Below are 11,478 nucleotides of genomic sequence, written 5' to 3'. Positions count from 1 at the left end.
GGGTTGTCACAGAGGGGACCGGCCTGGAAAACCTGAACTTGCTCTGTCGTCACCTGGGGATCCCTGGCAATCAGGAAGAGTTGGGTTCCTGTCCCAGCTCAGCCATTTTCTGTGTTACCAGTGGTTCTCCCTTTCTGGAGCCTCAGTCCCCTCGTCTGTCTAATGGGACTGTGCTGGCGACCACTTCACAGGGAGGCACTGAGGATCCAGAGGGCCGGCACCAAGGCAGGGGGCCATAGTGCTGGGGGAAGAGACTAGGGGCTGAAGCCAACACCGAGGACTCGAACCCCCAGTGCTGGCGAAGGGTGAAATGAAAAAGAATTCCGAAAAGACTTAGCTCGAACCCCCACGTGCCAACTGGGTGTCTGAGGGCCGATGCCGGGATCCCCCCAAGCCCCGCCCTCAGGGCTCCTTGCCCGGCCGCTCCTGCCTGAACGGATGCGAGAAGGAGCACGCAGCTCCCGCGGAGCCGGGCCCCAGCCCTCCCGAGCGCCCAGGCCGGCACGCCGCACTGTGCACGCGGGCGCACGCACGTTTCTTAGGTTTTATTATCACAAACACACCGTGGCGCCGGCACACGTGGGGAATCTGTGCTCTACATGCTCTCCACACCATTCCTTTTCTACCCGGACAGGGCCCCAGAGAAGCGTCCGAGCCCCACGTGGACGTGAGACGCAGTCCACAGAACGGTTGGACAGAACGGTTCAACTCAGCTTATGACGGCGCCGCTCTGCAGCCGCGCAGGAGCTTTGCAAAGCCGCGCCAGGGCCTCCCGCCACCCGCACCGCTCGGGGCACGGTTTCGGAGCCCACAGGACTGCAGCTCCCTTTTTCTCAGGCACTTGGCACAGGCGGGACCTTCCGTGTTTGGGACAGGGACTTTCTGGAAGTGAACGTCAGGCAGTGACATCCATTTCTGCATGCAGTGGGTTAACAGCTACGTTTAGGGGGAAGAAAAGAAAAAAAATAAAAAAGTACATCTCTTTCCCTCCTCCCCGACCCGCCCGAGGTTCGGATCTCGTCACGGTTTGGCCCAGGCACGTTGAAGTGTGATATTTGGTTTCAGACACATTCAAGCAGTCTCTTTGGCGAACGGAGAGAAACCGGCGGGGAGCCGCCGCGGTGCACTGCTGCGGCCGGTCCGTCCTGCTAATGCTTCATCCTCTCCAGCAACATCTGATAGACGGGGGCTGCCAAAGAGAAGTTCGGGAGGTCAGAGGGATGCAGACTGCCCCGTGCCTGTCTGTCTAGGACGCCGCCAGAGTCCTGGGGCCAGGGGCCGAGCGCTCTTGCACATAGACGGTGCTTTCTGGTTTGTGAAACGTCACATCTTACTCAACGCCTGATGTTCTGGGACTTTCTACATCGACCCGCTTGGAATCACGTCCTCCCCATGGGCTCCTGCCAAGCCCCTGTGCGGTATTCCCAGGCTCTTAAAGCCAAAAACTCTCACCAACCCTACAAGGTCATGGCTCTTCTTATCTGCATCTCACGGAGAAGGAAATTGGGTGTTCTGGGTCTGACCCCAATCGCCCCGCTGGTCTGACCCCAAAGGCTAGTCTTGTTTCCCTGCACCGTGATGTTCTGATCTGCACACAGCAGAAGGCAGGCTTGGGCCTGCCGGGGGTAAGGCTCAAACAGGTCTGTGGGGACGTCAAACCCAGCCCGACTCACCTAGTCGCACAGACCTCTGGGCAGCCTGAAAGAAAACACAGGTGTCAGTTTTTCTAGTGACAGTTATACCCACCCCTGCTGCTTATGGCAGTGGCTTTGCCCACGGCCACCTCTGCTCAGAAAAAACTCTGGGAGGGGAAGGGAAGGAGAAAGTGGGATGGACGGGTGCCAGGGAGGTGTGCAAGCCCCTGTGTGTCAAGCGGGGTTTAAGGTGGACACTCTGGGAGACCCCAAGCCGCCCCTCCCACTGGGGCCAGAGCCTGGCCCGGGGGAGCTGGCGCTGCACAGGGCTGGCTCTCAGGAGCAGGAGCTCGGGGCCAAGATCCCTTCTTGAGGGCACTACGGAGACGCCTCTGTCCAAGAGTGAAACGGCATGTCGGAGCTCCAGGCCTCCTCAGAAGCACACCCTGCAGCCTCTCCTGTTGAAATGCAAACCTTCCGCCAGGCGCCCACATTCCTAAGAAGCTCCACCCAGCCCAAGGCAGCAAAAGAGTCCGAGTGGGGCTCCTGGGCCCAGGCAAGCTGGGGGGCGGGAGAGGGAGCTCAGGAGGAGTCGGGGAGGTTCTGAGAGGCAGGTGGGGCTCAGGCTCCACACCCAGGGCTGGCTCAGGGTCCCTGTGCCCAGGAGAGCCCCGGCGTCTCCCAGCACGGGCCATGCCGTGGGGCGCAGACGGGCGACTCGGAGGCCGGGCGCAGGGCAGGCCAGGGCCCTGCAAGACACGCTTGGAGAGGCGGATTCCGAGCCGCGTCTCTTCTCCCCAGCAGTGGCTTCCCCGAGACCTGGAGCTCCGAGGCCTCCGTGTGAAGGCCTGGGCTTCGGCCCGTGGAGGAAGCTGGAGCTGCCCGGGCTCCTTTCTCTCAGTGTGACACAGGCTGGGGCCGAGGACGTCCCCAGTGGGGGTGGGGAGAAGTTCGAGAGAGCCCGGGGTCGGGGGTGGGTGGGCACCCAAGGCAGACAGGGGCTGGACAGCCCTGCGGAGGCCCTCGCGGGTCTCTCACCCTGGAGAACGCCGAGGCCTGCCTGAAGATCTCGAGCGCCGAGTCTGCAAGCTCGTCCCCCCGCTCCTGAGGTCTGCTGGCTGGAGAGGGAGGAAAAGGCAGCCTCGGTGAGGGGAGAGGCCACCGGCCCGTCATCCGTAGCTGGCTGCCGAGAGGCACCGGTGGCCTTTCCAGCTGGCATTTCGAATACATTTCTCCTCTCCAGCTCGTCATAGCTCACGGTGGCATTTGGCCCTCGGGGGAGCTCCGAGAAGGGCGAGTGCACAGGTGAGGAGAGAGGCGGGACCGGAGTGCAAGTGTGCTGGGGGCAAAGGGCACACACAAGGGCACAGAGCAGGGCCGGGAGCCACGTGGCCGGCGTCCACACGGACACGACAGTGACGATGGGGCTGGGACGGGCGGGCACTGCTGCAGAGAGCAGGGTGCCCTCGCTGTCCTTATTGTGTTGCGCCCGAAACCACCCGTTCCCAGCTCGCTCCTCCACCAGCCACAGGGACGCACCCATGTGGGCACGGGGTGACCGTCGCAACGACATGCCGTTGAGCGGCTCAGTTTTCCTCCCGAGCACAGCCGTGCCGTGCGTAGAGAAGGACCCGCTGCACGGTCAGCGGGGACGGGACCCTTGGGCGTACCTGGTGGCTGCAGGATGCTGGCGATGGCGTGGACCACGCCGTTCGTGGCCATGATGTCGGCTTCGGTCACGGGCTCCTTGTTGACGCTCACCACGTTGTCTTTCTAAGGGAAAAACGGACAGTGGTTGTGGAATGTCGAAAGTATGTATTTGATGGATTTCAGCAAGTGTTTCCTGAACAGTTAGGTCGGCCGGGTCCTGCAGGAGTGTCAGGGGGCACTTTGGTAAAAGACTTGCAGTCTGGGGGTTCATCCCGGCCCCGTGTGTGGACGCGGCACATGGCCACTGCCGTCACGCTCTTCTGGGCGACCCACTCAGTCCTGGCAGCAGCAAGGCAAGGAGGGTGTAGAGGACTGTCCCATTTAACACAAGAGGAAACTGAGACTCAAGGGAGGGCAAGTGTCTCCTGTGAGCAAGGTAGACTGGCCAGCTGGGGACAGGGCCAGGCCCCCGGCTCCTTCCGCTGTGGCTGGACACCCTGCTCCAGGTGCTGCCACAGGACGCCGCCCAGTGTCAATCTGTCTCAGGCCCACGCAACAGACACTAGGGGGAAGGGGGCACCGAAGCCTGTGACAGACAGGACCCCCATGCCTGAAACTAGATGCTGGGAGATCTCGGATGACCTGCCGAAGTCACACCCACGCTCCGGAGGGCGAATGACGGCTGGCGGTCAGGAGAGAGGAGCAGAGGCCGGACCCGCGCCGAGGCGTCGCCTCCAGAGAGCCGTCAGAGGCCTCGGCCAGCGCAGCAGGGAGGTTCGTGGCGCTGGGCTGGGCTGGCCGCTCTCTCCCTCCAAGGGGGGGGGGTGCTTTGAGCGCAGCTCCAGCGTGGAATGAGTGTCATTAACACGGAGCAAGGGACGGCGCGAGGAGCAAGCAGCAGACCGGAACAGCCTCTGGTGAGGGTCTGCTGCACGGCGGGGCTCGGTGAGCCCCGGGTTTGGGGGGTGGGCTGAGGACAGGGCACTGCTCTCTCAAGCGGCGTAGGTAATCGCCTACCCTCGCCTTAAGACAAGGAAGACCCACTGCCTACCCAGATGCCAGGTCGGACGCTCTGTTCCCCTGCAAATCTGGGCCTTCTTACTCATGTCTAATTACAGTCTCACTCGATTTCCCCGAAGACCCTGTTCTCTCTCTCTTTGGACAAATTGTACTTGGAGGTTCATCTTAAAGGCTGTGTTTGTGTCTGATGCCAGGGGTGAGCCGTGCCCTGGAGCCCTGGTGGCAGGCACACTCACCGAGCTGACTTCCAGCTTGTCACCCTGGAGAGACTTGAGCCGCACCAGGGCCCCGATGCCCCCACTGACCAGGATTTCATCGCCAACGTGGTATTTCAGGATGTCGGCAAGTTCCTTGGCGTTTCCTGCAGGTGTGAGGGAAAAGGGCATGGAGTTGATCCCAAGGTTGTTGGTAATCGGCGTGGTCCAGGAGGGCCCAGAGGAGGAGACGCAAGCGGTCCCCCTGTGAGACAGAGAACTCCCTGCCCACGTAACGAGCACTCATGGAGCACCCACTGTGTGCGTGGCTCTGTGACCCACCGTCTGCCTAATGGTCAGTGGACACCAGCACTGGCCGTGGCCACGAATCTGCCCCTGCAGTGGGCGGGCTGCCCGGTTAAACACGTGCTCCCTGGGCCCCCTGGCTGCCGAGGAGTTAATCCATACGCCTCTGTGAGCGTGACTCATGTTTCCATGAGCTAAATATTTGCTTGGAAAGCCAGGAACCTTTCCAGCACCGGCATCTGGGACGTTTCATCATCAGCGAGGCTCCCGCCGGTTATAACACAGTAGTGCAATATTTACACATTCTGCCCTCAGATGCATATTCCGTCGGAGACGGCTATTTCCTGAAAGGAGAACTTAAAAGAGGCAACAGCTGCACGGTGGAGGAGCCACGGAGCCGATGAGGTCAGGGCCGAGGGGTGTCCCCCCCCACGGGGTCCCTCCCCGGCGCGGCTCAGCATTCCTTCCAGCCCACATCAGTGTCCCTGGCGACCGGGCCAGGCATCTGGTTGCCCATAAAGGTGCACAGGCATCTCCCAAATCGAGTGCGGGCGGCAAGTCCCGACGTTTCCAGCTGCCTGCTCATCTCTGATGCTCCCGTTACCCACCCAATGGCTGAATTTCCCCAGGGCTTCTGGAGGGCAGTTTCCAGCATCTCCAGACTGAGAATGGAGGAAGTTTTCAAGCATTTTGGGGAGTTCGATGGTTATGGACAAATTCCACGTTAGTGCCAAGGGATGGAGCCACCAGGTACCGGGGGATTTCCGCACATCCATAATCTGGGGCTGACGAACTTCCCCTTCCACAAAACCACTGCCCGGAGGTGCAGAGCTAAGCCAGCCCCCGGGTGCAAGGGGCCACCTTCCTTCTAGATCTCCAACTCCTGGACCCCCCTCCCCCTCGCTGACGGGGGCCTGCGGGAAGGCGTGTTCGGGAAGCTTCCCTCGTGCCCTTCCTCTGCTCCCACACAATTCATAAACGAACAGGAAGCCGAGCAGGCTCAGGCCACCTGGGGAATATCCCATTCTTGCCGGACAGAGAGAGGATGGAAAGTTCGTGCTCAGTGTGAACGTCTCCCTGGGGGACCTACGTCAGCATCACGGACACGGGCATGCATTCAGCAATAAAGAGAGTCAAACAGGACAGGCGTTCGCCTCGGAGCTGCCTGCGGTCTGGACGTGCTCGTCCCCCGCGCCAGGCCAGGAAGAGACGCACAGGCAGCACGGGCCCCGGGGCTTGGCCAAGGCCCTTCCTCCTCCTGCTCAGACTAGCCTCGGTGGGGCAGTGGCGGTGTCTCTCCCAGGCTGCGCGAGAGCCGGCCGCTGCGGCTCCCGCCCCCTCCCGGTCCCCACCAGCAGAGCGTCTGCTGCGTGAGTGAGCACGTGCGCCCAGCGCCATGTGCCACCCGCTGGGTGCTCACGGCACGGCCAGCAAGGAGCTCTCGTCGTCCTCATGCTTCTTAGCCACGAGGTTGCCTCCCAAACAGTCCCCACGAGGTCCTCGGGGAAAGCTTTTATCCCCAGGCACATGTGATGCAGGTAAATGGCCTCGTTGTCACTGCTCGCCCAGGTCTCCGGTGGAGAACACGCCTCAGTGAGCGGGCTGGGCGTTTCCACCCTCAGTTCCGTTCCTCTCTTCTCTGCCTGGCCTGGTGCCCCGGAGGCCACCCTCTATGAGCTATGTCCTCTGGGTGTCCTTGCCCCCTGTAATCGGCTAACGGGGGCCCAGTAGGCACCTGGCGTGTGGGAGGAAGGGGAGGCTGGGACACTCAGTGTCCCCTGAACATGGGTCTGACAGTGGCGGCATGTGGCTCCGGCCTCTGTTCTGCGCCCTCTGTCCAAGACTCCAGCCCTCCCGCTTCCTGCCCTCACCCTCTCAGCCCCAAGGCCTGGGGTGGCGAAGGCTTCCCCGGCTGCTACTGCCTGGGTGTCACCACCTTTGCTGGTTCCCTTAATCCCGCCCACACTTGTACAAACAGTCTGGTCATTAAATCCCTCTGCGTCAACCCCTTTGCAACGTGCCAGCTGTCTCCCGCTGGAACCCCGACGGAACGTGACTTCGGAAGAGTAGGAACATGCCCGTAAGCCGATGTTTACCCAAGAGTTTGTTCAGTTCTCCCGGCGGCATGGCTTGGAAGGCTTCATTTGTGGGAGCGAACACGGTGTAGACCCCTTCCCGGTTGAGGGTCTCCGTCAGCCCCGCAGACTGGATGGCGGCCACCAGCGTGCTGTGGACGCACACACAGAACAGGTCACCTGCCTGGAGGGCAAGGAGGCGACTTCCCCAAGTCCCACCCACTGGGGAGGAGCAGAGCCCGGACCCCCGCAGCGCAGCACACACCGCTTGGCTTTCATGCACTGCCTATGCACACGGCGGCGGTGGCGGGGGCCATTCCAGTCCTCTCCCCTCCAGGCGGGAACGCTGGGACCGGCTGCGTGGCCGGAGGGCAGAGGCCGGAGGGCAGAGCCGGAGGGGAAGGCAGCAGGGGAAAGCACAGAGGCACGGCTGACCCAGAGACCGGCCGCACCACGGGGCTGGGGACGGGCTTCTGGGAGGCCAGTGGGCACGCGGTCTCCCCGCCCGGGCAGGTGGCTGATGCCAGCGACAGGGAAACGTGACAGCGCCCAGGAACGAGCGCGTCAGAGAGGGAGCGAGAGCAGGGCGAGCACGCGCAGCGACTCAGGGCTTCAGCTGCCGTGAGCAGCCACTGCCGGGGCGAGGCGCCCGTCAGTCACACCCTCCGGGTCAGCTGCGCGGCTCGCTGGGGACGTTTCGGGAGGGTGAGGCTTTCCTCGCACTTCCGTGATAAGCGCGCAGCCCCCTGCCCTGCTTCCCGTGGGCGCGAGGGTCACACTCCCAGTACCGCAGTAACTCCTCGTCCCAGCTCGGGCTTTCGAGGTGACCCCCACCCTTGGCCCCTGCCTGGAAGGTCGCACCGTGTGCAGCATTGTCCACTGAACCCCCGAGAGGGCGGGGAGCTCGACACACGGCTGAGCCCCGACGTCCTGCCCGGCACCACTGCCTGGCAGAGGCCCCGCCCCGGGCTCGTTACCTGAAGCGACTGTCCCCCTTCAGGACGTCCATGACGGTCCCCATGGGGGGCGTCAGCACCCGGTCCATGGTGAACAGGGTCCCGTAGCGCCCCCGCTTGTCGTGCGCGGCGATGCAGCTGTTCTCGATGCACAGGCTCTGCGCAGGGGAGAGGGGGGAGAGGAAGGGCTGTCAGCCTCCCGGGAGGGGCGTCCGGGTCCGTTCAGGGCACCTGCCGATGCCTCCGTCCACAAAGATCAGCGAACATACGGTAGGGGGTGGGGACTCAAGACTGGGATAAAATGACGTCATAATATTTTTCTCTAGGAAATAAGACAATAAAAATGGTCATCTTTGAGGGAAGACTGGCCACAGGGGCCCCACCAGAGTTATGCAGAGGTCGGTCCCAAAATGAGAACAGCAGCTACACCTGAGGTCCACTGACCACAAGCAAATAAGTAGACCGAGCCCATCTATTTATTTATTTAACAGATGACATCCGTCTTTAGCCGAATGGCACCGGTTGGTCCCAGGAAAGACCGGATCTTGCGTTATAGTTCCTATGTGATATTCCAGAGTAATGTCGGGTTTGAAGACAAAGAGACAGGACAAGAGAGAAGAGACCTTCCGGACCAAGGAGGGCTGTGCTTCGGCTCAGGGGGTTTCTCTTCACACAAGCTCAGAAGGGTTCTAAACCCCCTCCTCTGTGTGTCCATCCCTGAGTTCGAGGTGGGCTCACTGCTTAACAATCCAGGCCGGACAGGTGTGTGGCTTATTCTCTAAGGCCTCCAGGAAAAGAGATTCTAATCCTTCTGCAAGATCCCATTTCAATATCATACAGACTTCCCAGAGATTATTTCCCTCCTTATCACACGAGCTCCCGCTTACGGAGGGCTGTCCTGTCTGTTTCACATGAGTACAACCTGCACTTCCTAGAGCCGGGCCAAACAAGCGACGGGACTCAGGACCCAGGACTTACATTCCGATAAACAAACACTCTCAGCTTTTTGCCGCCCAGGGTTTCCAGGGTCTGTCCGTGGTACAGGTACTTGGAGGCCAGTTGCTCTTTAATTATGTGGTTCAGAAGCAAAGTCTTCGTATTGGCGTTGATCGGAGGGGTTCCGTCTGCAAGAGGGGGTGTGGTCAGGTGCGGAGAGCTCTCGAGATGAAGAGGATGAGGAGAGACAGGTACAGTGAAAAGCCCGTCCCTCCTAGCGCTTGGAAACGGAGACTGAGAAATCAGGGGAGGCTGCCAATGTTCCTTAACATCTGGCATCCTCTGCGGAGAGGGAAAAAAAAATCCAGAAATTCAAGGGTGCTTGCAGTTTTGCCCTTAGAGGGAAGGGCAGGCACGCACACAACGTGGCCTCCCATCTGCCCTTCCTGTGGCTGCAGCACAGCCATGTCCTCACTCTGACCCTTGGCTACACACTGGCGACTGACCCCACAAATAAAAAGGCCAGGGGGTGCTCCCTGCTCTCCTGGCAGGAGCAAAGCCTCGCGTTCTGAGGACCAGACCCCCACATGCACGCTCCGCTCTGCCTAATGCAACAGCAGAGCCCCTGAGGTTCCCACTGACGTCACGTCTGCTTCGGCTGAGCTGGGCGGAAGCTCCGAGGTCCCACCCACGGGCTGCCGTCACTCAGGGGCAGTGCCGTGCAGGTGACGGGTGGGGAAGCCGCCTCCCGGGACAAACAAACGGGGACGCTTTCCCCACGCTACCTTTGAATACAGAATTCAGGGGGGCCAGGAGGGTCACCCGCTCGCTCCCGGAGAGATGAGTGCCGAGGCCGGCTTGTCTGAAAAGGTCAACGGCCACGGAGACGTCAGACTCTGCGGCCAACTCAAACAGCGTCTTGGCTACGAGGAAGGAGAAAGCGGGTTCAAAAGTTAAAAGTGTGTTTTCGTTTATCACTCATCTACCCGGGCATGACATACAGCAGCAGGAATGTCATCTCGTGAGTCAACAATCCCTCTAAACACCATGGGGGCCCAGCGGGTTTGTGTCATCAGGGGAATGGTGGCCCAGAAGATCTGCCCGCGCTCGAGGTTGGTGTGGGCTCGGCGGGGGTCAGCCTCCGTCCCGGGCCCCCGGGCAGGCACAGCCAGGACATGGTCTCACGCTGGGGAGGAAGGCGGCATTGTCTGTGACGGTTTCTAGAGAGTAGGTAAGGACAGGGGCCACCCCCGTGGAAAAGGCACAGTGCCAAAGTTTTTCCCGTGAGCTTCTTGCGCTCAGGGGCGGGACTCCCGCATGGGGCTAGGATGCTGAATGAAACACAAGCCAGAGTCCATTCGGTCGCTCCCCCTGGGTCAGTGACCCTGGTACAGCTTGGGCACTACTGAGGAAGCAAATATCCTGAGGTCACCAATGGCCCTCTGTGCACAGCCACAGCAAGCAGGCAGACCTTCCGAAAGGCTTCTGAGATTGCATCTCCCTCCCCAGAAACCTTCAATGGCTCCCCACTGCCTCCAAGACCAAGCGTGGACGCCCATGCCTGAAGTTCAGGACTCTTCACAATCTGGCCACAACCCACCTGTGTGCGGTGGCTGAGAGGCTGTGAGCTGGGTCCCGGCAGGGAAGCGGCCCCACAGATCTCCCTCACGCTGCCACCAGGGATGGCAGAAGGGGCGAGGCCGCCCGAGGCCTGGCCTACCTGAGTCTGGGATGAGCAGCTCGTCGATGAAGTGGATGACCCCGTTGGTGGCCAGGATGTCCTTGTTGGAGATGATGGCCTTCCCGTTGATGGTGAGCATGTCCCCGCTGCAGCCCACCTCCAGCGTGGTGCCCTCCAGGGTCTCCACGGACAGCCCCGCGACGATGGCTTCCGCACACATGGCCGACTTCAGGATGTGGTTGTTGAGCAGGTCTGGGGGCCAAACGCACACAGGTCAAGTCGGGGTCCGCCCCGGGACTCTGTTCTCCCGGATGTGGCCCGGGCACCACAGGACCCAGACCCTCCTGTCCTCCAGCTGGAGTCCCACGGCCACCTCCAGCTGGGGGACCCTGGGCAAGTCACTCAGCCTCCTTGATTCTCAACTTCCCTCATCAGGCAGGGGAGATAAGGACAGCATCATCTCCTGGGGTGGGTGTAGGGAGGGCGTGAAATCCTGCAAGTGAAGCACTAAACAAAAGCACTAATCAAAGTTAGTGAGTAGCTTGTTATAATGTAGCTGAATTTCAGGGATAAGGAAAAACTCCAGAGAGCCTGCCGTGGGACTTTTTAAGTCTACTGACCTGTATAAAAACATGCAACGTGGTAGGATAAGATGGAAATTGTAGCCGATGACGGTTTTGAATTATTTGCACATTTTATTTGTTCAGGTTTGTGTTCATTTTACCCATTTTACCGACTAGTTCCCAGGATCTGTCTTAGGGGTTGAAATGGCGATCGGTGAGACACCGCCTTGGCTGTCCCAATCACCACACCCATAAATAATAAATAGAACTGTGTATTTGCTCCTCCGAGTGCTATCTTAGGGGCAGGGCTGGGCTGGGGGCATGGGGAGGGGCTCCTAACGTGGCCGTCACGTTCTCGCTGCCTCATGGCGGCAGAGAGCCCGGCGGGCGGGACGGGAGCCGCTGGGAGGAGCAGGCAGGAGGACCTGCCCCACCCCAGGCCAGTTCCTGGACGGCTGCACAC

The 11,478-nt window shown here is 60.8% G+C and overlaps 1 protein-coding gene across 1 annotated transcript in view; it reads right to left on the bottom strand.

Annotated features, from left to right (window-relative positions):
- Window positions 1-530: 530 nt before the first annotated feature.
- Window positions 531-11,478, bottom strand: part of TGFBI (transforming growth factor beta induced) — a 30,186-nt gene continuing 19,238 nt past the window's right edge. The window contains exons 8-17 of the mRNA XM_012762260.2: window positions 10,492-10,704; window positions 9,557-9,694; window positions 8,814-8,959; window positions 7,857-7,993; window positions 6,901-7,031; window positions 4,541-4,665; window positions 3,305-3,407; window positions 2,673-2,752; window positions 1,674-1,698; window positions 531-1,189 (exon numbers count right to left, since the gene is read on the bottom strand). Coding sequence (XP_012617714.2) covers window positions 1,149-1,189; window positions 1,674-1,698; window positions 2,673-2,752; window positions 3,305-3,407; window positions 4,541-4,665; window positions 6,901-7,031; window positions 7,857-7,993; window positions 8,814-8,959; window positions 9,557-9,694; window positions 10,492-10,704 — 1,139 coding nt within the window. The 3' untranslated portion in view covers window positions 531-1,148. The remainder of the gene's footprint in view (window positions 1,190-1,673; window positions 1,699-2,672; window positions 2,753-3,304; window positions 3,408-4,540; window positions 4,666-6,900; window positions 7,032-7,856; window positions 7,994-8,813; window positions 8,960-9,556; window positions 9,695-10,491; window positions 10,705-11,478) is intronic.

Source organism: Microcebus murinus, chromosome 21 (genome assembly GCF_040939455.1).
Source record: "Microcebus murinus isolate Inina chromosome 21, M.murinus_Inina_mat1.0, whole genome shotgun sequence".
Classification (NCBI taxonomy): domain Eukaryota; kingdom Metazoa; phylum Chordata; class Mammalia; order Primates; family Cheirogaleidae; genus Microcebus; species Microcebus murinus.
The sequence above is the reverse complement of the archived record's forward strand: the minus strand, read 5'-3'. Positions and strand labels throughout refer to the sequence as shown.